The sequence below is a fragment of the Nicotiana attenuata genome, chromosome 5 (assembly GCF_001879085.1).
Source record: "Nicotiana attenuata strain UT chromosome 5, NIATTr2, whole genome shotgun sequence".
NCBI lineage: Eukaryota > Viridiplantae > Streptophyta > Magnoliopsida > Solanales > Solanaceae > Nicotiana > Nicotiana attenuata.
In genome coordinates this window covers 49994209-50021030 of record NC_031993.1, presented here as the reverse complement: position 1 = coordinate 50021030, position 26822 = coordinate 49994209, and the positions used below count along the sequence as shown (strand labels likewise).

Here is a 26822-nt window from a genome sequence, read left to right as displayed (position 1 = left end):
TATAGTTCCAAAACTAGCAAAATATCTGCAGAATATGGAAAAAAAGAAGCATCATGAGACATGTCTCCTCTCAATTACGTACCAGTGCCACCTTTCACATTCATATCACTGCTATGTACAACTAACTATACACGTACGGTGATTACGATATCCCAACCCACCCCAAAATTTTCGTTACATTTCAAAATTCAAAAATTCCCACTAAATCGAAACGTTTCCACCACCGTTACAGTTAACGGCGAAAAAGCTCCCGTTTACTCGCGGCTTTCCAATATATAAACTCTCCCCCTTCTCTGCTGCATTTCCCAAATTCAATTATTCTCTCTACACCACTAAAACCCTCACTTTCCTCACTCCTAAAAAACAAAAGCACAGAAAAATCCAAAATCAATTCAAATTTCATCAGCAAAAATGCGTGAGATTTTGCATATTCAAGGAGGCCAGTGCGGGAACCAAATCGGAGCCAAGTTTTGGGAAGTTATCTGTGCCGAACACGGCATTGATTCCACCGGAAGGTATGCAGGAGACAATGATCTTCAACTGGAGCGGTTGAATGTTTACTATAACGAAGCGAGTTGTGGAAGGTTTGTTCCACGCGCCGTCCTCATGGATTTGGAGCCTGGAACTATGGATAGTGTCAGATCTGGGCCATATGGTCAGATTTTCCGGCCCGATAACTTTGTTTTTGGACAGTCTGGTGCCGGTAATAACTGGGCCAAGGGTCACTACACTGAGGGAGCCGAGCTTATTGATTCGGTTCTCGATGTTGTGAGGAAGGAGGCTGAAAACTGTGACTGTTTACAAGGTACTTCATATTTCTCCTCAGTTTCACTATTTAATTGTCTTGTTAAGCGCTTTAATTCCGATTTTACTAAATTAATCTCTTTAATTGATTGATTAGGAATTTTTTTGTATTTATTTGGAGAAACCGCTTGTTATTATGACAAATAATCAAGTGATATGTTACTTACCACTGTCATTCTGGTGTTTTTGTTATGATTATTTATTTTTCGTAATTTAAAATAGATTGTTTATCGTGCATCCTTTGGAGTGTATTTTTAATATAAGAGTTACGGTACCTGTTTGAATGAGTGCTTTGATTTAACGTAGGTTTCTTATATATTAGCGCATATGAAGGTTCAATGTGTTTGTATTTCAGTTTTTACTGAAAAACGTCTTTCATCGTGGTAAGAAAATTTGTGTCTATTTTGGCTAAGTCGCTAGTTATGGGGAATAATTGAGTGATATGTTACTTAACACTGTAATTCAGGACGTATCTGTTCTTATTTTGTTAGTTATTTATTTAGCTTGTTTTGAGCAACTCAACTATTCTCTTAATGACTATGTGATGGTTGCTGCAATGGCTTAAATCTATTTGTTTGGTATAAATGCCTTATTTTTGGTCCAGAATTAAGTCAAATGAAGAAGGTCTATGACTATGTAATGGGAATGCGCTTTGGGTTTTATAAATTCAGACTGCTTGCATGGGTCGTTGATCTAAAATAGATTGGGTATTTAGACCTTTAAAATGAATAAAAGGTTGGGCTGGCTACCTTTAGCTTACATCTTGTGAATGCATTTTGTGCTTGAAGTAAATACCTTGTCCACTATTGAGTAATCTGATATGCTAAACAAATGAATTTGGACTTTGTTTTTGATTTCAGGTTTCCAGGTTTGTCACTCTTTGGGAGGTGGAACTGGATCAGGAATGGGAACTCTCCTTATTTCAAAGATCAGGGAGGAGTACCCAGATAGAATGATGCTTACCTTCTCTGTTTTCCCTTCCCCCAAGGTTTCAGACACAGTTGTTGAGCCCTATAATGCTACTCTCTCTGTTCACCAGCTTGTTGAGAATGCTGATGAGTGTATGGTGTTGGATAATGAAGCTCTTTATGACATTTGCTTCCGCACTCTCAAACTTACTACACCGAGCTGTAAGTTATCCCTTTTTAAAGTTACCTGCTCTTTTTCTAATGCAACCTGATACTTGTGTGCTATATTTTCATATATTTCATGCACCTTGGGTTAGTTTTATCATCTATTTTGACTTAAAATACTCCATTAAATTTGAGATGAGCTGGGGAAGGATAGGGTGCCATTCATTTATGTATGTGCTGAACATATTATATGTTTCTAAACTTCTCATTTATCGGAAAGTTGATTTGAAGTATCATTTTCAGTTGGTTATCTAATTGTATTTAGAATCTTTGCTATCCTTTTCAGTCAATATTATGTGCAAAAGTTTTTGATTGTGTATGATTCTGGTTGTATGATCACTACATATTAGTGCTTGCCATCGTTTTCCTTTTCTTCCATTTTAAAATCGTACTCAGCCCCCCTAATTTGGTGCATGCATTCTACTGCATGTACCATTGTTATTAATATACTTCATACAGTGGATTTTGTTGATTTATTTACTGATGGATGAATTTGCCTCAGTTGGAGACCTAAACCATTTGATTTCTGCCACCATGAGTGGTGTAACTTGCTGTCTCCGCTTCCCTGGTCAACTCAACTCTGATCTCCGCAAGCTTGCTGTTAACCTCATCCCATTCCCCCGGTTGCATTTCTTCATGGTCGGATTTGCTCCACTCACATCTCGTGGGTCGCAACAATATCGGGCCTTGACTGTTCCAGAGCTAACACAGCAGATGTGGGATGCAAAAAATATGATGTGCGCTGCTGATCCTCGTCATGGTCGATATTTGACTGCTTCAGCTATGTTTCGTGGAAAAATGAGCACCAAGGAAGTTGACGAACAGATGATAAATGTGCAGAACAAGAACTCTTCATATTTTGTGGAGTGGATCCCTAACAACGTAAAGTCAACAGTATGTGACATCCCTCCAACTGGTCTGAAGATGGCCTCAACTTTCATTGGTAATTCCACCTCAATTCAGGAGATGTTCCGCAGGGTTAGTGAGCAGTTCACAGCTATGTTCCGCAGAAAGGCTTTCTTGCATTGGTACACTGGAGAAGGGATGGATGAAATGGAGTTTACTGAGGCTGAAAGCAACATGAATGATTTAGTTTCTGAGTACCAGCAATATCAAGACGCAACAGCTGAGGAGGAAGGTTATGACTATGAAGATGAGGAGGAAGTTCATCAAGAAGCTTAAGGAACTCAAGTTGTGAAGTATATCCAGTGCAGTTATGTAGTAGTGGCTGTCAAGTTTTCTATTTGTGTTTGGGATATTGGAGTGCTATGCTGTTTGGCCACCGTGGTGGCACAGTTACTGATTCCTTTGCGTTGTAGTTAATACTGCTATACATACCTATTAGTATATTGAAATCTTATGGATAACATGTTTAGGTCCTTGATTTGAAATATCTTGGAAGGGGAAGATGGCTTATTTCTTAAGCAATATATGTTTTGTGCTTTAATTTTGACTGATTAGTGTCCATTATCTTTTTAATCAAATTACAAGTGCTAAAATGCAAGCCCGCAGGCTACATTGAGTTCTGTTGGAATTTGTCATTTGACAAGCCCAGCGTTTTATTGTTGCTCCACTAATTGTTGGGCTAACCATAGTCATGTAGTAGTGTATACGGGAGAAATTCAAAAATAGCCAGATTTATCACTGGTCGTTGAAAAATAGCCAAGTTTCAAAAGTCATCGAAATTTAGCCACTTTAAATTTGAGCGAAAACACTGTTCAAAATCCGGAAAAATACGCCCGCAAATTTTACGGGAGTTCCAGGATAACTATGTTGGAACTCCCGCAAATTTTACGGGAGTTCCAGCAAGTATAATTGTCCAGTATAATATACTGGAGTTTGGAGCACTGGTGCTCCAGTCTCCCGCAAATTTTACAGGAGTTAGCTAAGTGTACCGGTCCAGCATAATATGCTGGAGTTCGTACACAAATGCACTAGAACTCCCGTATATTATACTGGACCGGTCCCTGTTGCAGCAAAATAGTGGCTATTTTTCATTGACTTGATAAACGCTGGCTATTTTTCATTGACCAGTGTGAAAACTGGCTATACCATGATATTTTAACAGTGTATACTTGCTTAGAAAAGGGAACAATTACATTTAGAATCACTTCGCCGGACCACATAACGCAAATTGGCCAATATTTCAAATCTTTACCCGGCTTAGCCCAATGTGTACATGATTGAAAAGAAATTATTGGAAGCTAGCTAATTTTTAGTTGTCTGCAGTTTCTGCTTTGCATTTTCTGCCACCTTTGTGTGAAAATAGTAGTTGATTGTGTGGAAAAAATTCATTAGTTTAAAATCTTGGCCTATTCTCTTTTGGTTACAGAGTTGCCAAGTTATAACTGTATTACCTAGTTGCAATGTATGCGTGTGAATGTAATAAATTGAAGAATAGAAGTCCCACCATTGAAGGCCATTCAAAGCTTCGCTTTTAAAAATAGGATTTTTTTAATTTGTTAGTTGTTTGGATTGGGTGTTGTTCCAATTAATTAAAAATATAGAAGGAGTTCAAAATTAAAATTTGGAGTAAATTTGAGCAAAATTTGAGTTAAATTTCAGAAAAGACGCTAGGAAGAAGACAAAGTCAGTTTTTGTATAATGATGTATAATATTGTATAAATACCTTGTATACACTATTATTCACTTTTTACACCTTTATACAAATGTCTGTATACGAATTTATTTCACGATTTTCAATTGCAATTTTTTTTCAAAACCATTTTAAATCTCCATTAAATGACTTCAAATTTCGTATACAATCTCCTTATACTATTTCTAACAAGTCTAAACAAAACCCACTAAAACCAAATTCGAAATATAAATATACTTATTTAAGCTTGTTCAACAATGGTGGACCAGACTAAATCTTTACTAAATGACTTTAAATTTTGTATATAACCTCCTTATACTATTTCTAACAAGTCTAAACAACATCCACTCCAAATTTATAAAAAATCATATTTGAAATTTAAACTCACTTATTTAAGCGTGTTCAACAATGGTGGATTATCTTTAAAATCTAATTTTTTACCACCCAAATGTATTTGGTTTGTTGAACTAATATTTGAGTGACCATTACAGATTCGAAAACTAGATAAAAATCTTGAACATTTAAAAAAAAATTGAATAATAGTTTCGAGAACCTATTTGGAATTGAATGTTGAATCTTAGCCTATTATTTTTGGGCTACAGTTTTGCAAAGTTAAATATAGGCCACATAGTTGCAATGTATATGTGGGAGTTGTATTTGTACGTAATTCCCCCTTAGAAAAGCTGGTTATATTAGCTAGAAGGTTGTTACTCCCTACTGTACCTACACTCGCGTGGAAAAGCTGAACTGTATAAAGCTGTGTCGGTGTAACCCATTCTTCTACTCAAGGGACGGCAATGGGGCGGGGCGGTGCTGAGCGGAGCAGGTATTGTTTGATGCAGGATGGGTTTACTCTTATGCGGGTGCGGGGCGGATTAAAATAGTTTAAAAAAAATTAAAGCAGGACGGGTTACAGGTTTAATGCGGGTTCAAGGCGGGTCGGCTTTTGAATTATGAACTTTTCTAAAACAAAGTGATCATTTCAACTACAACTTTGCATTCTTATTGACTAGCAATTTAACTGTCGGTTTCTTTCTGTGAAAAGCATTCTGTTTTTGTAATTATTTTGCTTTCAAGATATTTAAAAATGATAATTGTTACTATATTGGTATGTTCATATCGGGAATCGTGACAGTGAAATATATTATGAACTGTTAAAAAGGATGATTTGTAAGCTTGATTTATTTTGTTTCAGCTTTATTTTGTTGATAGTATTTAAATATGTTAAAATAGCATGGGCTAGCCAGTTTTCGGACTGGTCATTCAAAAGTAGCCAGCGTTTGCCAAGTCATTGAAAAATAGCCACTATTTTGCTGCAACAGAGACCGGTCCAGCATAATATACTGGAGTTCGGTGCGTCTGTGTATGAACTTCTAGCATATTATGCTGGACCGGTATACTTTGCTGGCTCCAGTATATTATACTGGAATTCCAGTATATTATGTTGGAGTATTTTTCGGATTTTGAACAGTGTTTTCGTTTAGATTTATCTTTACATGAAAAGTGGCTAAATTTCGATGGCTTTTGAAACTGTGGCTATTTTTGAATGAATATTTGTGAATCTGGCTATTTTTTAATTTCTCGCAAAATTGAAAACCAATGTATTATTCATATGCCAACTGACTGATTGGGTGATAAAATCTTGTCTCTCTTATTTCATGGATAGTGCATGATTAGCTTTATACATTTGGAAAATTATGTTACTACTAATGAGATCAATTGGTAGAGCATATAAAAAAAATAAAATGTCAAACTAATTTGTTTTAGAGAAAAAAATAAAAGAAAAAAGAAGAAAAAAAAACTTAAGCAGGGCGGGACGGTTTGAAAATAGAAAAATAGCTATGCGGGCCGTGGCGGGGCGAGTTGAAATTTTTGTGGGTTTTGCCGCACCCGCCCCGCACCCCCCACTGCCGTCCCTAAATTAAATCTACTACTTAGTTAACGCAAATACATATCTGTGGTGGCTAGTCATTTCCATTAGAGTTGGTTACTTGAATACATTTATTGTTGGCTAGTCATCTCCATTCGAGTCTGCTAATGAAACTTTGTACTATCAAATATTATGGAATTGCTGCTTAAGGAGACAACGTAGAATTACTGATAACAACAATTGCGTTAAAAGACCAGAACCAATTTATTGTAAAAATATCACTGTTTAATAGTCACTTCTACAAACAAAAGAACTTCTAATACTTCTACCAAAAACAATAGCCTACGATTGTAAAATAACGCCCCGAAAATTTTGTAGTCTAACAATATTTTTAGTAGCCTGAAAAAAAAACTTTTTAGTAGATAGACAATTTAGTTGTGCCACAATTAAGATCTAGAGGCACTAATTGTGATTCTCGTTTTTTTTTTTTGGGTAAGCAATTGCAGAGACCCAAGTAGGAGTATATTTTTAAGCTCCAAACTTGTGCACTTTAGCAGTTGAAATTTGTGCAAGAAAGTGCTCAGCTACAAGTCGTCGTTGAATTTTTCCAGTAGCAGTTTTTGGTAGAGAATCAGTCATAAACACCTTTTTTGGGACCTTAAAAGCTGCCAGATTTTTCTTGCAGAATCCCATGACCTCTGCTTCATCTATCTTTGACCCTTCTCGTGGAATAACTGCACAGTTTATCTGTGAAAATGATTCAACTAAATTAGACACCAGTAAATATTAACCCCACACGAAAAATAGACGTCTAACAGAAAATAAAAAGTCCACATCGCTCGTTCGTGAAATGCATATAGATTGAAACAAACAAATGAAGTCCCATCATTTATGCAAGTAGGAAAATGAGACATAAAAGAATTGGGGTCATTTTCTTACCTCTTCACCATATTTGTCATCAGGAACCCCGAAAGCAACAGCCTGAGCAATATCAGGATGAGAAACAAGGACGGCATCCACTTCTATTGGTGATATTTTTTCCCCTGAAATTGTAAAATGGAAAATTACACACCAGAAAACAGCTCATGAGGTTGTCCACAGAGTTTAATACATCGGACTTGTCAAATTTATACCAATCTCAAGATTCATCGGCTTACGACTAACTCTTCTTCCAGAAACCAACTATTCCATCAGATTAGCTACTTCCTCCATTCCAATTTATGTGAATCTGTTTGATTGGGCACGGAGTTTAAGAAAAAAATGAAGACTTTTGGAATTTGTGGTACTAAACAAGTTAAAATGGGGTTCAGAGTATTTGTGTGGTTATAAAAACTTCTCATTAAGGATAGAATTAGAAGTTTCAGAAAAATATTTTTCAGCATTTGGTTAGTGATTTAATGCTTTAATCAACAACAATAACAACAACATACCCAGTATTATCCCACACCGTGGGGTATAGGGAGGGTAGTGTGTACGCAGACCTTACCCCTACCTTGTGAGAATACAGAGGCTGTTTCCAATAGACTTTCGGCTCAGGAAAACATGAGCAACCCATTAATGAAAATATAGACTTAATGAAAATATAGACAGATTAATGCTTTAATCATTTTCCTAAATTCTTTTTTGTATTGTTCTGCTGAGATTCCTTTAGATATACTTTAGAGTAAATAGTGTTAAAAGACAGGATTATGGAAAAACTTAGGTCTGGCTTTTGGGAAAGGACATTATCGAATGGTTGAAAGATTAGAGGTCAATATCATAAACCTATAATTGGGCAAATTACGAAAATTACAATGGAGAAAGGCTCTAGTAAGCTGTTACATCCTGCCTAATAGTAAAAGGGAGGTGCAAGCCAAGTTTGATGCCAAATTAATCATACTGGGACCACAAACTTGTAACTAAAAATAGTCAATAAAATAATAGTAGTAATAGATATTTACATACTAATGTACTAGAAAATCCTCCCATAAACAATGACAAGTTCAACAAGGAACGTCGATGCATTTAATTTAGAATTAAATATACTATAGGAACGATAAAGCACAACTTTCTACAGTTAAATCGATCAACTAGTCAACTTTATCTTAGTCACTTTATCTGTTTAAGTTACTTATATGAATCATCTATATCTATTCCCCTCTGTTTGAATCCAGTTCATTCTATACTTTGTTTTATGGTTAAAAATTTTGAAATTATATTTGCAAAAATCTTTTGCCAAAAATAACTAGTTTAACTCCGTAAAGAATATAGTATTTTTTTACTTTAGTAAAAAAGAATCAAAACATAATATCCAAGAAAGCATTTACACCCTTGACCAATACCAATCAATAAACATTAACACAATCATCATGCATTCAAGAGAAGCTCTTTAATAGAAGATCAAAATCACAGTGAATCATTGACTACAACAACAACAACCACCCAGTAGAATCCCACTAGTGGGGTCTGGGGAGGGTAGAATGTACGCGGACCTTACCCCTACCCGAAGGGTCTAGAGGGTAGAATGAATCATTGATTACGAAAAAGAATTTATTACAAAGTATAAATAACATACCTCCACGGTTGATCAATTCCTTGATCCTTCCAACCAAATGCAAATATCCATCAGAATCCAAGTATCCAACATCTCCGGTGTGAAACCAACCAAACTGGAAAGCAGATTTATTAGCCTCAGGATAATTCTTGTATCCTTTAGTAACATTTGGACCCCTAATGCAAATCTCTCCCTTTGAATCAGGCCCTTGTACCACACCATTCTCATCCAATATTGCCATTTCTTGACCCACAGGTTTTCCTACTGAGGCAGGTAAATGTGGGCCATTTTCAGGTAATGGATTTGAACACATTAAATGTGTGGCCTCTGTCATTGCATATGCCTCTAAAACAGGTGCACCAAATGCTTCTTCTAGCCTAGACAGTATAGATGGTGCTAGAGCAGCACTGCAACTCCTAATGAACCGAAGTTTCGGGTAAGAAGACTCGGGGTTGCTCAAGTGGCGGTCCAATAGGATTTGGTGAATGGTAGGCACGGCAGTGTACCATGTGGCATTGTAATTTTTCATATCTGACCAGAAAGATGAAGCAGAGAATCTCCCAGATGCTGGGAGTGTCACAGATCCTCCGGCACCAAGTGAGCTCAGTAACCCTACAATTACATATGACAAATAGGCTAACTGCGTCAAACTTGGGCAGATTAAAATAGGTGCAATCAATAAACAAGTCATAATTCAACATGTTCAAAGTTTGCTTCGATCAAAATAAGACGCGCCAATTAACGTGCCATAACCCAACATGTTCAGAATGATCAACCGTCTCCTTCCTTTTTGTTTTAGTTTTCGAAAAAAGAGGTGAAATCTAATGTCTTAATTTCTTAAAAAATTTACATAATTCTCAATCTCAAATTTTATTTTATCCTTTGTTTAGATTAGAGTTGCATTTTGACCGGTCAAGTTACCCTATCTTGATCTTTTTTGACACAATAATTTGATAAGTCACTATGAGTTCAAATCATTGGGTAAAATCAACGGTCATTAATTTAACTCGTTTAAACTTTGAAAAATTGCACTGGTTACTAAAGAAACGGATTGATTTTGTGACATTTTACCTGCAATTAATCCATGGACATGAAAGAGTGGCAACACAATGACTGTAGAGTCCGATTCAGTGAGTTTGTAAACCGATTTGATGTTGTTCACTGATGATACCAAATTGTGTTGTGTCAGGGGAACACCCTTTGGTCTGCTCGTGGTGCCTGAAGTATGGAGAAAAAGTGCTACATCGGACGGTTCATTAACAATCTTAGAAACCGATTCAGAATCTGATAGCGGACTAGTCGGGATCAGAGAGACATCAGAGTCGGAATGGGGCAGAGTTACAGCAATTTGAGGGATATTGAGCTTGTTTGCCGCTGCTTCAGCTGCCTCATTTCCTTCCTTTGCAATTAACAACAATTTGGACTCAGAATCCGATAAATAGAACTCGAATTCTTCGGACGTGTACGCTGAATTTAGTGGCGCTGCTGTGGCTCGAACTCGAATTACAGCCAAAAACATAATCACCAACTGCAAGAAAATTTCAAATATTAATTATTACTAATACAATTAGACATTCTGAGTATATACATTTACAGTATAAATTTTTTTCATCAGCTTAAACATACCTCAATGGTATTGGGAAAGGTAAGAGCGACGACATCACTGGGATTAACACCAGCAGCAACAAGTTGAGAAGCTGCATGTTCCATAAGTTGATGAAGCCTTGCATGTGTGACATTGAATTTTCCCGAAACAGATATAGCCCGACGGGTAGGGAATTTAACAGCAACATGTTTCAAAAAACCCGTGAGTGTCAAATTACTTTCCATTTTCTTTTTTTAACAAAAGAATCAACCCTTTTAGAGTTGATTATATTACCAGCCACAAGAAATTAAAGAAGAAGATTAAATAACAAGAGAAAAAATGAGATGAAAATATGCAAGTGATGGGCAAGGCATATATATAGAGTAGTGGCGGCCAGATGCTAAGAAGCAAAAATCGTTTTGGTGAAAGCGAGAGCAGAGGGTATAGTATGACAAGTGGCAAATTCTTCTTGGAGAGTTGCACACACACATTTCCTCGATATTCTCACCTAGAATTACGCTGCATCGGTTAACACGCTGACAGTTATACGCTGAATCCATATTAGAAGAACAATTGGTGTGGAAGTGACGTAACTCGGACAAAACGTTCAAGCCTGGCTTCTCGAAATCACCAACTCCAAATTCGCTTCTTTTCTTGTTAGAATATATAAATAAAATTCCAAAATGGGTCCAAAACTTATAGGATGTTCAAATCAAAATAGAAGTTGCATGAAGCTACTAGCTACTAAAAAGTTAAAAAGCTAAAATCTAATGAACTAGCTATTACAACATGGTAAGTTGAATGCTTCCATCTCCTGTCAGTGTATGTGAATTGTTTACCTCGAAAATATGAGTAACAATTAAATTTAATTTGTGGTTTTAAAGATATGTGATTTAGTTCAATACCAATTAATAATCAAGAAATATGAAGTAGAAATGAAAGAAATAAGTGCATCAAACCAATGTTACTCAGCAGTGGTGACCTCGAGCTTAGTGACCTCGAGGTGAACTAAGAGCAATAAAGTAAGAGCAATAAATGTAAAGGATAATCCTGATGAACAGTAAGCGAAAAGTAGAGAGTATATTCTTTGCCAAAATGATTAGATGGATCTTACAAATGATTGGGGTTCCCTTTATATAATAGGGGAACCCTAAATAAGGTACATTTCTATTTATAGTAAGGAATATTATTGGTACAGCTATCTAACCGCCTAGTACGGAATCGTACAATCCTATTTCGGGATTTGCGCCATGATTTTAGGGACGTGGCAGGAATTTCACTCATTCTGTTAGAAATCCATAACGACATTATTTCGGGGTCGAGCATACTCGGCTTTGGTGTCCATTGTACTTTGATCCTCGGGCATTGCATCCTATCTTCGAGCTCGGGTCCGATCCATCGGACTCTAACTCGAACTCGCCTTAACGGGGGCTTAAGACGAACCCTTGAGCCTATAAATCGGAGGCATATGATTTTGATCATATACAGATAGTCCTCGCGTTTCTTAGAATAAGATGATAAGAAACAACTTGAATCTCGATCTCTCGGATTCCCGACGATGATGTCATCCCCATGACGTAGGTGTTCGAAGTGACTAAAACGTCCCGTCTGCTCGCTTCCCCAAAATATTAAATGCATGACAGTAATGGTCGGCCACTAGCGCCGCCAAACCGTCGTTGCTCATCTATAAATACGAGGCTACTTCTTTGAATTGAAAACTTTACTCCTTCATTCCCATTTACTCTGATTACCTCTCTTCTTCATCTTTTACTCCCATCATCCGTTTCCACCGCCTCTTTAATACGCCGGAAAATGCCAAGTTCTCGTAAAACACTATACTCTGCTACCGTCTGTATTTCTTAGCTCAAAACTATGGCTAAAACTTCCAAAACAGTTCCCAAAAAAGAGAAAGCATCGTCTTCTTCTACTTCCCGGCCGGCCAAACCGGTGGCGCCGCCGGCTCTTCACGAAATCATTCTCGGCCCTTGTGTGATAAAAAAGGACTTCAATATCAAAAATCCTCCCGATATCCCAGACCGATGTGAACATGTATCTCGATACATCAGTTCGATTCGAAGAAATACCTCAAAGCCACGAAGAAGGACTGCGGCTGGGGAGACGAGGTCGTGGTTCAGATCCCAGGCCCCGAGGAGAGCATCACTACCCACGTGGAGGATTTTTTAAGTGTTTACACTTACCCCTTCACACTAGGTCCCATCGATCCGGTAGTGATCGACTTCTGGAAAACATACGAGGTCACCCTCGGCCAGATTCATCCCTCCTTTTGGCGCATCGTGATCATGTTTTGCTATTTTTCCGGAAAGGCCGAGGGGTTGGAATTCACCCTCAACCATCTTATTCGGCTGTATCGGCCCCAACTGTTTCGAGGGCTCATCAAGCTGCAACGTCGAACAAAGAAGGCCTTCTTTGCTAGTAACGATGTAGACAAAGATCGAGGCTGGATGAGCCGGTTTATCAAAGTAAGGACTTCGGACGTCATTCCTAGGGACAAAATGCCGTTCCCGGAGAGATGGAATTTTAATTGTAAGTGGAGTTCCTTAACCAATGCTTCTCCATATTCTGCTTCTGTGTTCCATAATATTTTTATCTTTTCTGCAGTTGTTGCTTGGATACCTCACGCTGTCCCGGACCTCGAGGATTGGGTCCGAAAGTTGGATGCGACCTCCTCGTATGATGAGCGCAAATGGCGTGATTTATCGAGGGGCAAATAGGAGGCCAAGCATCATGGTAAGTGCTCTTCCCCAGTATTAGATATTTTTCATTTATTGGTGGCGTCAACTCATTCATATTTACTTGTGCAGACATCGGAGATATCTCCGAAATGAGGCCAACCCCGCCTGGGGAAAAGACTGCATCCTCCATCCCAAAATCGGGGAAGGACAACAAAAGAAAGAGGGCTTCAAATCCTGAACATTCACAGGACGAGGGGAACCCTACTCGAAAGCCGAGGAGGAAACTTGTACACGTGGATTTGGATTCCGCCACTCAATATCCAGAAGATGAAGAGAACGAGGGTGAAGAAATGATGTTGGTGCCCCGAACTAGAAAACCAGTCGAGGCCGTCAAGCCCTCGACTTGAGATCTCGTCTTATGGTGGAGGAACTCCGGAAAAAGATTTGGGTAAAGCCCTCGAGTCCCAGGAGATAGAGATCATTCCCCCTATCCAACAAGTGTTGAGAGGGCCGAAGCTAATCAGAGCGCCCCGAGTGAGGAGCTCGGGGTCGTGACAATGGGTCACTTACCATCTCTACCAGCTTACTCCGAGGAGACCATAAAGGATGCTCGGGCTCTATGAACACCTAACCCAAGCAAGGTCTTCGATGAAGACCCTTTCCGGGACTGTTTCACCGGGGTTGACGATGCCGTTGACCTTAACTATGCATCCACCCTCTTTGAAGAGTCTCAACGTCTCCTCTCTCGGGTAAATACTAACTTTCATTGTTGTAATTTTTTCTTTCCTTCCTTTCCTTTGACTAACATATCTTCATTTCATGTATAGGCCATCGTCAAGTTTAGAGCTGACCTGAGCCAATGTGAGGCCGAGCTTAGGAAGGTTTCGGGTGAAGAGAAGGCCTTGAGGCTCCTCTGTAGCCAAAAAGAGGAGGAGCTTAAGGACCTTCGGGCTAAATTGGCCAAAGCTCGGCAAAATAAGACCAAGCTAGATGAGCAGGTAACTGTGATTTTAACAGGGTATGGTCTTCTTGGCCCTACTTTGGAGGCTAATACTTCGATGTCTCAGTTGCATCAAAAGTTGGAGATGATTGGGCGGCTCCGGGGCGAGGTTTATCAAGTTAAGGGTGACTGCCATCGATGGAAAGAGAACATGGATCAGCTCGCTGCCGATAAGGAAGCTATTACGGCCCAACTGACCTCGAGTGAAACTCAACTCCGGGGCATTAAAGTGAAGGGTCTTTCCCAGGCCAAGAAAATTGAGGAGTTAGAGGCAGAGCTTGCTAGAGCCTGGGCCGAAGCTACATAGGCCAAGGCTGAAGTTGAGAAGACGAAGGCTACGACTGATAAGACCATCGCCGTATACTTAAGGGATGCCGAGGCTGTTCAAGCGGAGCTGAGGGAGTCCTCCGACCGGGAAAAAATGGAGTAATGACTTGGCCAAGTGCCATGCCCGGAGGGAGACTCTTGAAGAAATCCACGCCTGGGGATTTGACCTTACTGAAGAAATAGCTGAAGAAAACGCGCGGGAAACCGATGCCAGATTTCTTATTTCTTCTGATGATGAGGATGCTGTGAGTGGCTTCGAAGACGGGGCAGGTGAAGAAGGTGTCCCCGAGGAAGAGGAGGTTCCCGAAGATAGAGCTGCCGAGGGTGCAATTCCTGAGGAGGCTGCTTCCGGGGATGTAACCCCGAAATAGATTAGGTTCCCTTTTTCTTTTTTGTGTAAGGACCCTTCGTGGGTGTTGTAAATATACTTTGTAATACATCTCTTATGAATATAAAGAACCTCTTTGCTCTATCTTCAATTTCGCTTCGTCTTCATCTCTTAAGGTTTTAATTAATCCTCGAGCTAAGATTAATTTGATTTGATGTGAGCTCGGGATGTAGGGACTCTTGAGTCCGAGTTAAGTGAGAGCAAGGTCTCGAACCCTATATATTTTGGCACTTAGGCTCTTTTTATATCAGCCCTTAGGCTCTTTAAGCTGGCCCTTAGGCTCTTACATATCGGCCCTTAGGCTCTTTAAGCTGGCCCTTAGGCTCTTATATATCGGCCCTTAGGCTCTTATATATCGGCCCTTAGGCTCTTTAAGCTGGGCCAATTCGTCCTCTAAAGCGGCTATAATTCTTCCCTCTTTTCGGCTAAAAGACTTGGTGAAAATTTATTAATACCTTAGCATGTGTTTTTTTGTACCCATTCGTACTTTGTTTGTGTAAACATAATTGAATACCTCTTGAGGTTTTTTCGAAGGCTGATGTTATTGAAGCCTCTAAATTATTCGAGGGCTGATTTTATCGAAGCCCTTAATCTTTGCTTTTGTCGAGGGTAGCCTGATTTAACGGGTTTTTTCAAAGTGTTTGAAGGCATTAAATCTATGGTGGAATTCGGACGTCTCCGAGCCGCATTATTTCGGCCGTAGCCTTTTTATATGAACGTAGTCTTTGATATGGCCGTAGCCTTTAATATGGCCATAGCCTTTGGGTATGTCTCTTGGATTTATTTCCCGATAACCTTTCGAACTTGTTCGAAAGGTTAGTCCCGAGTATGTTGGCCTTGACCTTTGTATTGAGGGGATGCCTCTTTGAGGTCTTACGAGTCCGAGTGTTGACTGTCGATGACAGTCCCCGAGTATCTTGAGGTTGCATTCGTGCTCTGGCTCTTGAGCCGTTCCCCGTAGGATTATAAGTATAGAGCTTGTATAATAGTAGACTTCTTTGAGACACAAAGTGTTTTTGATATAAACAGAATGTTTCTTCAAATAATTTATACATGTGTACATGTTTTGACGTCGGGGCTCGACTATTCTATATGGACACGGTTCATCTGACCGTTTGGCCCATTACAAAGTTTCCCTATCGGGGCTTTCTTAGGCATGAAGTATTTTCCTCGAAAATATGACTGATGCCCCCCAGTATTCGAGGTTGATTGAAAAAAAGCCTTGGATACTGTTGATTTCTCCTTAGGTAGCATATAGTTGTTGCCTCGTTAAAAACCTTGCCGGTAAAACCCATTTGGCCTATCGGCCCGATAATTCGGGCTTACGCAAAACTTTTCGAAGGGGGTAAGTGGTTAATACACATACGGGATGACATTGAAAATATGGCTTTAGCTTCCTAGATGCGCTTATCAATGCAAGTGCTAGTTTTTCTAAGTGAGGGTATCTGATTTCAGCATCTCCTATTGTTCGGCTTACATAATAAATAGGGAATTGCGTACCTTGATCTTCTCGAACTAGAACCCTACTTACCGCTATCTCGAACACTGCCAAATATAGGTAAAGTTTTTCATCTACCTTCGGGGTGTGAAGCAAATGCGGGCTTGATAAGTATCGCTTCAGTTCTTCCAAGGCTTGTTGGCATTCCGGGGTCCATGCGAAATCCTATTTCTTTTTGAGCAAGGAAAAGAACCGGTGACTTTGATATGATGACCTCAAAATGAATCGACCCAAAGTAGCTATTCGACCTGTTAGCCTTTGCACGACCTTCACATTGTCCATGATTGTGATATCCTCGATGGCCTTGATCTTATCGGAGTTAATTTCGATGCCCCGATTCGACACCATGAAGCCGAGGAACTTACCCGAGCCAACTCCGAAGGCACATATTTCCGGGTTAAGCTTCATGTTTTATTTCCTCAAGATGTTGAATGTTTTCTGCAAATGAGCTAAATGGTCCTTTGCGCGTAGGGACTTAACCGACATATCATCAATGTAAACTTTCATTGTTTTACCTATTTGTTCTTCGAACATTTTGTTAATTAAGCGTTGGTATGTAGCTCCTGCATTTTTTAGCCCGAAAGGCATTACGTTGTAACAATAAGTTCCAAATTTAGTAATAAATGAAGTCTTTTCCTGGTCCTCCGGGTTCATCTGAATCTGATTGTACCCAGAGTAGGCATCGAGAAAAGTTAGAATCTCGTAGCCGGACGCGGCGTCGATCATACGATCGATGTTCGGCAGTGGGAAAGAATCTTTCGGGCATGCTTTGTTCAAATCTTTGTAATCTATGCACACTCTAAGTTTATTTCCCTTTTTAGGAACTACAACTACGTTAGCTAACCATTCGGGGTATTTTACTTCCCGAATAGACCTTATTTTAAGAAGTTTGGTTACCTCGTCCTTTATGAATGCATGCTTCACCTCGGATTGATGCCTCCTTTTTTGCTTCACTGGTTTGATCCTGGGGTTGAGGCTAAGACGGTGCGTAGTTATCTCCTGTGGGCCCTGTCATATCTAAATGGGACCAAGCAAAGCAATCCATATTATCAATAAGAAACTGAATGAGTTTTTTCCTGAGTTCGGGGGTTAATCCCTTTCCCAGGTATACCTTTCTCTCGGGCAAGTATTCGATCAGTATGATCTACTCCAGTTCCTCAACTGTTGACTTGGTTGCATCGGACTCTTCGGGAACGACGAAGGTTCGAGGAGTAAGGTAATCCTCTTCTTCGTCTTCGATTACCTGTTGCTCCAATTCCGTTGAGGTTGGAGGCGGTGATTGCTATTTGGACGCTTGCTTACCTTTGGTGTTCGTCTTTTCCGAGGTCGAAGGCACTGGTATCAGCGTCACTTCATCGACTGCAAACATCTCTTTTGCAGTGTGTTGCTCTCCGTAGACTGTTTTCTCTCCATCCTCCGTTGGGAATTTCATCATCTGATGAAGAGTTGAAGGTACCGCCTTCATGTTATGTATCCATGGTATTCCAAGGAGTGTATTGCACCTCATGTCGCCTTCGATGACATGGAATTTTGTATCTTGTATGGTCCCGACTATGCTTACTGGTAGGATAATCTCCCCCTTTGTTGTTTCGCTTGCCATGTTGAAGACATTTAGGGCCCGGGATGCAGGTATAATCTGATCCTATAGGCCGAGTTGTTCTACGACCCTCGATATGATTAAGTTTGCTGAGCTACCTGGATCCACTAGAACACGTTTAACTTGAATTTTATTTAAAAGGATAGAAATTACCAGGGCATCGTTTTGTGGCTGAGATATGCCTTCTGCTTCCTCGTCGTAGGATAAGGCGTCCTCGGGCACATAGCTCCGAGTCCGTTTTTCCCTAGTGATTGATACCTTGGTGCGTTTGAACACAAGTCGTTGAGGGACATCTACTCCGCCAACGATCATTTGGATTACATGTTGTGGTTCTTCTTGCTCATTTTTCCTTGCATCTTATTACATGTTGTGGTTCTTCTTGCTCATTTTTCCTTGCATCTATCTCCATTAAGTGATTCTTAGCTCGATCGCTGAGGAATTCTCGAAGGTGACCCTCGTTGAACAACCGAGCAACCTCCTCCCTTAGCTGCCTGCAGTCTTCGGTTCTGTGGCCATGCGTGCCATAATACTTGCACATCAAGTTTAGATTCCTTTGAGAAGGATCAATTTGTATAGGCCTGGGCCACTTGGTGTCTTTGATTCTTCCAATAGCTGATAAAATCCCCAATGCATCTACGCTGAAGTTGTACTCCGACAATCGAGGTGCCTCCGCGAGGTCGGTATGCTTATCGAACCCGCTCTTACTCATTAGTCCTCAAGAGCTTTGGCCTCGATCGTTTCTTCGATCATTTTGAGGGGCGTTACGGCCTGAGCTGTTGTTTTTCCGATCAACGTATGGCTGATACCGTTCCTTGTTCGATCTTGATTCCTTGTCCGTATCCCTCAGGGGCTTGGCTGCGAATCTGTTAGGATGAACTGAACCCGAGGGGGCTCCCAACTAGTCATCCTCGACCCTGATCTTTGATTGATAACGGATGTGCACATCTGACCACGTCATAGCTGGATACTCGATCAGATTCTACTTTAACTATCGAGACGCAATCGAGCTCCTTTCATTCAATCCCTGCATAAAAGCTTGTACTGTCTAGTCATCCGAGACCGGTGGTAATTCCATTCGCTCCATCTGAAACCTGGACACGAACTCTCTTAACATCTCGTCGTTCCTCTGCTTTTTCTTGAAAACATCCGATTTCTTCGTTGCCACCTTTATGGCCCCGGCGTGCGCTTTCACGAAGGTGTTTGCTAACATAGCAAACGAATCAATAGAGTTAGGAGGCATGTTATGGTACCAAATCATGGCCCCTTTAGACAACGTTTCCCCAAACTTTTTCAATAAAACTAATTCGATCTCGTCGTCATTCAATTCATTTCCTTTGATCCCACAAGTGTATGAAGTAATATGCTCGTTAGGGTCGGTTGTCCCATTATATTTGGGTATATCGGGCATGCAAAACTTTTTGGAAATAGGCATCGGAGCTGTGGTGTGAGAGAATGGTTTTTGTATGAACTTTTTGGCATCTAAACCTTTCAAAACTGGAGGTGCCCTTGGTATTTGGTCAACACGGGAGTTATAAGTCTCCATCTTTTTATCATTGTCCTCAATCTTCTTTTCCCCGGACTCGATCCTCTTGGTGAGTTTTCGAGCATCCTCATAATGGTGGGGTCAGTCCCCGAGTTATTTCCGTTCGACCTCTATGGCGCTGGTTCAACACGTCGAGTGTTTTCATATTCAACTGCACTCAGAGTCTTATTCTGACTTTGAAGTTGAGTGATGGCGATCTGTTGAGCTTGTAGCATCTCGAATATCACTTGGAGGCTGATTCCACCATCTCCCATTTCTTGTGTTCCTTGGCCACCAGATCGGGCTTCCCTGCCTACAGTCCCTCCGAGGTCTGTGCCTAAATCCGCGTTTAGAGCAATGTGCGAACTAACATCAACTGGTTCCATATTTAGCACTTCCCTAGGGTTTATTGGTGGTACACCGACCCCTATATTGTTGTTTTCCCCAAGACCTTCGTTGTCATGAACAAGTGCATTTTGTGAGCTAGACATGTTTCAGCCTGAGAATAAAAAATTCTTGACAAGAAAAAGTGTAAAAATAACATGTGTAACGAGAATCAGTAATGAAATAATCACTATTATCTTTAGCCCCACGGTGGGCGCCAAACTGTTTACCTCGAAAATACGAGTAACAATTAAATTTGATTTGTGGTTTTAAAGACATGTGATTTAGTTCAATACCAATTAATAATCAAGAAATATGAAGTAGAAATGAAAGAAATAAGTGAATCAAACCAATGTTACTCAGCAGTGGTGACCTCGACTTAGTGACCTCGAGGTGAACTAAGAGCAATAAAGTAAGAACAATAAATGTAAAGGACAATCCTAATGAACAGTAAGCCAAAAGTAGAGAGTATATTCTTTGCCAAAATGATTAGATGGATCTTACAAATGATTGGGGTCCCCTTTATATAATAGGGGAACCTTAAATAAGGTACATTTATATTTACAGTAAGGAATATTATTGGTACAGCTGTCTAACCGCCTAGTACAAAATCTTACAATCCTATTTGGGGATTTGTGCCATGATTTTAGGGACGTGGCAGGAATCTCGCTCATTCTGTTAGAAATCCATAACGGCATTATTTCGGGGTCGAGCATACTCGACTTCGATGTCCATTGTACTTTGATCCTCAGGCATTGCATCCTATATTCGAGCTCGGGTCTGATCCATCGAACTCGTACTCGACCTCGCCTGAACTCAGGCTTAAGACGAACCCTCGATCCTATAAATTAGATGCATATGATTTTGACCGTATACATGAATCCAATTGCCAATGGCAAATACCAAGCAACACCTTTCAAGCTCTCGCCAAGCGCCAGGGTATACAGTCCATAGGCTAAAATGAATTCCAAACATCTCCACCACAAAATTGAAGCCAGCATAGTCTTCCAAGTGTTGCTACTATATGATCTCCATATGCAGTGAAATGAATTTTTCCAAGTACCAATCATGTGCTTGCGTATCAAAATTAACATGTAAAAGAACCTGGCTTTAGGCAGGCTTTGCTAGGCAAAGGCCAGGCTGGGGCTGGCTTTAGGCAGGCTTTGCAAGGCAAAAGCCAAGCTGGGGCTGGCTTTAGGCAGGCTTTGCAAGGCAAAAGCCAGGCTGGGGCTGGCTTTAGGTAGGCTTTACAAGGCAAAAGCCAGGCTGGGGCTGGCTTTAAGCAGGCTTTGCAAGGCTAAAGCCAGGCTTGAGGCTGGCGACCCCAGGGTCAAGCCAGGTATAGTTAGGCTTTAGCCTGGCACCGCCAGGCTTGTGGAGCAGGGTAATTTTGTGATCTTTTAAGCTCAGATCCTTCTCTACCCAAACTTTTAATGTAGACATCATTCTAAACATTGCTAAACCATCCTCAGATTGAGCATGAAAACATGCTAATACCACTGAGAAATGATTCAATAATCTCCAGAAATGCAACATAACAAATTCAGCCATTTCCTTAACATTTGAACATATCAGAAGTAGGATAAATTGCACCATCCAATACCTGCTTATCACATTGTTCCTATACACTATCAAAGCACCCCCAGAATGAGCATGTGACCATGCTAATACCACTGGTACCTTAACAGCGTACAGAATGAGACATAAAAGAAACATGCAGGTATGTGTAGATTCCAATCCCGTGAAGCCATCAGTCTGGGGCTCTTCTCTTTGCTAATCTGACCCTAAGGTTAGGAGTTTGAGACTTGTCTAAATTGATCAACCTCCTCCCTGCACTAGGCAGTTTAGAGAATGAGTGAAACTCAGATGTACTTGCAAAAGAAAACACAATGTTAGCTATGAAATCCGCCACTGAGTTGCCTTCTCTGAACACATGTTGAAAGATCACATTGAAGTTGCCCTTCAGCTCCTTAATTCTCTTCACATCAGGTGCAATTACCCATGGAGGATCCCATTCCCCTTCTATCACCTTCTTCATCACCAATGAGTCAGTTTCCAATATGAGAGGGTGAAGATCATGCTCCATACAGTATTCCAAACCTTGAAGAATCGCCTTAGCTTTAGCTACCACATTGGTTGTCACCCCCAAGTCTACTGCCCTAGCATACACCACATCACCTTCATCATTCCTCACATAAAAGCCTAGGGAACTAGGACCAGGATTGCCCTTTGAGGCTCCATCAGTGTTGCATTTATACCAACCATGAAAAGGAAGCTACCATGTTACTCTTATAGTGATTAATATAGGTTTATATCCTTCCAAGTATTGGATCATGTCCGGCCATAACAATGGAATATTAGGAAGCCAAGCATACCTCACCCTTGCCAAATAATGTAAAGTCCTATTGACTTTATGAATCACCCTATTTGTGGACACTGATCCTCCATGTTTGCCTGCATTTCTCCTCTTCCATAGCTCCCAAGTGATGATAGCTGGAATTGCCTGAACAGTGGCTTCAGCTTGGGACAACATTGTGCATTCCACCAATGCCTTATGATTTGCTTCAGCTGAATCAAAGGCACAATGATTCCAGCAGCTCCCATGAACAAGTTCCACACCTTGGATGCAGTAGGACTTGTAAGAAAAATTGCTCTATAGACTCCTCTTGAGGTTGCTGACAGCACCAACACCTTGACATTACCATTTGCCCTTGCCTCCTCCACATATCATCAGTGGCTATCTTCTGCCTCCACAATCCCCACATGAAAAATGATATCTTGAATGGAAAACCTTTTATCCATATTAGCTTGTACTCTTGATTAGGATCTGCCCCTATGCCTTTGCCAAGCACTACTAACACTAAACTTGCCTGATGAGGTTGGCATCCAATATGGTTTATCCCAGTACTCCTCACTGCCTTCATAATGCACATTGGATCTAATATGTTCAGCAATATCTTCATTGATGGTCTGGTCTAGTAGCTGATCATCCCATGCTTCTCCATGCCTCAATTCTGCCACTTCCTGGAGATCTTCATTGATAGGAAAGTCTTCAGGAAGTACATGATAAAGTGCACCCAATCCAGTCCAATTTTTGTGCCAAATATTAGTTGTTCCACTCTTCAATTCCCATAAGATCTCATGTTCAACTTCTTCTCTAGCATTCAGCATTTGTCTCCAAACATGAGACCCTTCCCTAAACTGCACCACTGTTGGTAACTCCTTTTTGCAATACTTATTCCACATGAAATTAGACCACAAAGATTTTGTGGTCCTAAACCTCCACCAAAGCTTAGCAAATAGTGCCCTTGAAACATCATGTAAGGACCTAAAACCTAGGCCCCCTTCTTCTTTAGGAAGGCAAAGATTTTGCCAAGAAGCCCAATGTCTGCTCCACCCTTCTTCTTTTGTGCTCCAAAAGAACCTAGCAAAGATCTTATGTAGATTCTCCAAGATGTTGTTTGGTGGATCAAGGACTGATAACATGTGCACTGGCATACTTTGCAACACACTCGAGATGAGTGTTGCTTTTCCACCAAATGATAATAGCTTTCCCTTTCCATGAATGCAATTTAGCCTTCACCTTCTTGATAATGTCCTCATAATACTCCTTCCTTCGTCTAGTGTAGAAAATGGGACACCCTAGATATGTGAAAGGTAATTTACCTCTTGCAAATCCAGTAATAGCTCCAACTGCTTGAAACAATCCATTAGCAACCTTTGAATGCATGTAGTAAGAACTCTTATCTTTGTTGATCATCTGGCCTGATATCCTCTCATAGCTTCCCAGTACTGCCATAATCTTGCTCAAAGAGGGAGGATGAGCAGATGCAAAGATTATAGTCTTATCAGCATATGCCAAGTGGTTTAAAGGATCAGACCACTTAGGCATTCCAAATCCCATAAATGACTTGTGTTCAAAGAGCTTATTCAAAGACCCGGAAAGTACCTCAGCTGACAATATGAACAAAGCTGGAGATAGAGGATCCCCTTGCTTCACACCCCTAGTTGACTTGAAGAACCCTAAAGCCTGCCCATTCACCAACAGTGAATACCAATTAATTGACACCAAGTTCCACACCATGATGATGAAGTGTTCAGAGAATCCCATCTTCCTCAGCACATGCAATAAATACTTCCATGAAACACTGTCATAAGCCTTAGCCATATCAAGCTTGATCACCACATTAGCTGGCTTTCCCCTTAGCCTTGTATCAGTCACAATTTCTTGGGTCAATAAGATGTTCTCAAATATGCTCCTACCCTTCACAAATCTGAATTGGTTTGGAGATATTAGAGAAGGAAGAAATCCCTCCAATATATCATGTAACACCCTAGAAAAGACCTTGTTAATGAAGTGGCTCAAGCTAATAGGTCTTAAGTCAGAAAAGGTCTCCACTCTAGGTTTCTTTGGCAGCAACACTAGATTGGTATGAGTAATGGATTTAGGCAATGCAACTCCTCCATAGAAATGTAGAACCATGTTGTGTGTGTTAGCACCAATAACATCCCAGCATGAATGATAAAATAGGCCAGTGAATCCATCAGGTCCACTAGCACTCTCCCCACTAAGCTCAAAAACTGCATCCCTGACTTCAAGTGTTGGCATTCTGCTAAGTTCCAAGTTCTCATCCATAGTCACCATGGAAGGTATATTATTGAGCAAGGAAAAGTCAGAAGCATCACCTTCAGTTGTGAACTGGTTTTTATAGAAGTCCATTGCAGCTGTAGCCAATTGCTCCTGATCTTCAATCCATACCCCACTGCCATTGTTGATCCTCTTCAGTTGCAACTTCTTTCTTTTGCCATTGACATGATTGTGAAAGAAACTTGTATTCATATCTCCTTCATCAAACCAAGTCATCCCAGCTTTTTCCTTCCAATACTGCTCCTCAATACTCAAGTATTTCTTCAATTCAGATTGAGCCTTTTGAAGCACAATCCTATTCTCAATTGTAGGTTCTTCTTCAAACAATATCTCTTTCACCCTAACAATGTCCTCTAAAATAGACAGCCGCTTGAATATATCACCTGATTCCCTACTCCATCTTGAAAGTGCTGCCTTCACCCTTTTGAGCTTCTGCTTGAACATCAAGAATGATTCCCTATGAAATCGGCTTCCCAATTCCGCCTCACCACATCCATAAATGTAGCATGCTTTGTCAAAAAGTTCAAGAATCTGAAAGGCTCGACATATTAGTAGTCTTCTCCCCGCATGTCATTAGCAATGGTGCATGATCTGATCCAGTTCTGATTAGATGCTCAACTTCAATAGTTGGCAACATGTTTTGAAATGTCAAATTCACAAGGATCCTATCCAATCTTTTGAATATACACGCAGCATTGGGTCCCCCATTCCACCATGTAAATGGACTTCCCTTGTACCCTTGCTCAAACGTACCACAAGAGTTTACACAAAATGCGAAATCCTCATATTTAGGAGGGTGTACTGGAAGTCCCCCTATCTTCTCATCTTCATGCAATACCACATTGAAGTCCCCTCCTACCAACCATGGCAATTCCATATCACTTGCTAGGTAATACAAATGATCCCACAATTCTAACCTCTCCAATGCTGAACATTTTGCATAAACAAAAGTCATCATCATGTGCTGCCCCAAGTCATGGTGAAACACTTTCACAGTCACCTGTTGCTCAGTATCCTCCACTAATTCCCATTCCACCACTACATCAAAGAACAACCATATTTGCCCGTTATATTTGCATAAGCAGTCTCCATATTCAACCTCCTTCTATATCAATTAATGAATCCCTTCTTTTGAAAAGGCTCCATCAATGCAACTACACAAAAGTGATGCTCCCTATTCATATTGGTCACCCTAGGAAAGGCCTGCTGTGTATTCACAGACCTTATGTTCCATATTAATGTTTTGATCATCAATTAGATAGAGAAGCCGCCCTCCTGGGCATAATTCTTGAAGGTTGTTGTGGCTCTTTATTCTGATTCTTCTTTGTTTTCTTACCTCCATTAGCACTAGCTGTAGGTGATATATCCCCTTCCCTTGCCACCTGTTTGAAGTTTTCTGCTGTTGATTCATCATCTCCGTCATCCTCCATTGGATTTTGCCTCAATAAGTCTTCATCAATTGGTGCCACATTGTGTGTAACTAAATCATGTAAATATTGTAGAGGAGTCTTCAATGGAACATTAAGATGCAGCTGCATAATTTGATCGGTGCCAGATTCCATAGGCACTTCCTCTATTTCCCCAGATGCTCGTTTTACAATTGCATGCTCATCAGCCTTTTCCTTGCTATTCTCCATAGAAGAAGCAACAGCCTGTATCATTTTGAATTTCTGCTCATAGACACTGCCTACCCCAGGAATTACTGTAGCAGTTTACTCAGAAATGTCTATTCTATTGATATCACCACCCTTTCCATTGCCTGTGTTTTGGTCTGACCCCACTGTCTCATCCCTAACCTTTACATTATCATCTCCATGAAGTTTGTTCTCAAATGCATACACCGGAACACCATCTACATAGGCCAAAATCTCTCCAGTTGCACTAGGGATAGGGTTTACTGTAGCTGCCTCATCAGGTGAACCTGGCGCTAGGCCTGGCGTCGCCAGCCTAACACCTAGGGAACCTGGCTTCTGGCCTGGCGTTGCAAGCCTAACGCCTGGGGAACCTGGCTTCAGGCCTTGCGTCGCCAGCCTACGCCAGGTTGAGGGTTGTCCTTCTTTACCTTGTCTCCTGTTGTCTTTGTCGTGCCTAGCTAATCATCCTCCACCTCAATTACATCACTCCATAAAACCTCTATTGAGTTTACCTCATCAAGGTCCTCAAGCTGCCCAGAATCTGCAAATGTTTGAGATGGAATATCTTGACATGATTGGTTTGTAGTCACATTGAGTTGCCTTAGCTCCT

General features: G+C 40.5%; 3 protein-coding genes across 3 annotated transcripts; 1 reads left to right on the top strand and 2 right to left on the bottom strand.

The window, feature by feature from the left end:
• Nucleotides 298-3390, top strand: LOC109225828 (tubulin beta-1 chain). Its single transcript, XM_019390608.1, has 3 exons — nucleotides 298-805; nucleotides 1665-1934; nucleotides 2440-3390. The coding sequence occupies exons 1-3, from the start codon at nucleotides 412-414 to the stop codon at nucleotides 3117-3119; spliced, it is 1344 nt and encodes a 447-aa protein (XP_019246153.1). The 5' UTR covers nucleotides 298-411; the 3' UTR covers nucleotides 3120-3390.
• On the bottom strand, nucleotides 6644-11040 carry LOC109225826 (oxalate--CoA ligase-like). The gene is made up of 5 exons (XM_019390607.1): nucleotides 10563-11040; nucleotides 10008-10464; nucleotides 8958-9548; nucleotides 7343-7446; nucleotides 6644-7150 (listed from the first exon to the last, which is right to left on the bottom strand). The coding sequence occupies exons 1-5, from the start codon at nucleotides 10764-10766 to the stop codon at nucleotides 6932-6934; spliced, it is 1575 nt and encodes a 524-aa protein (XP_019246152.1). The 5' UTR covers nucleotides 10767-11040; the 3' UTR covers nucleotides 6644-6931.
• LOC109226206 lies at nucleotides 21209-25022 on the bottom strand. Its single transcript, XM_019391000.1, has 5 exons — nucleotides 23597-25022; nucleotides 22801-23406; nucleotides 22353-22498; nucleotides 21714-22205; nucleotides 21209-21610 (listed from the first exon to the last, which is right to left on the bottom strand). Exons 1-5 carry the CDS (start codon nucleotides 25020-25022, stop codon nucleotides 21209-21211), a joined length of 3072 nt encoding a protein of 1023 aa, XP_019246545.1.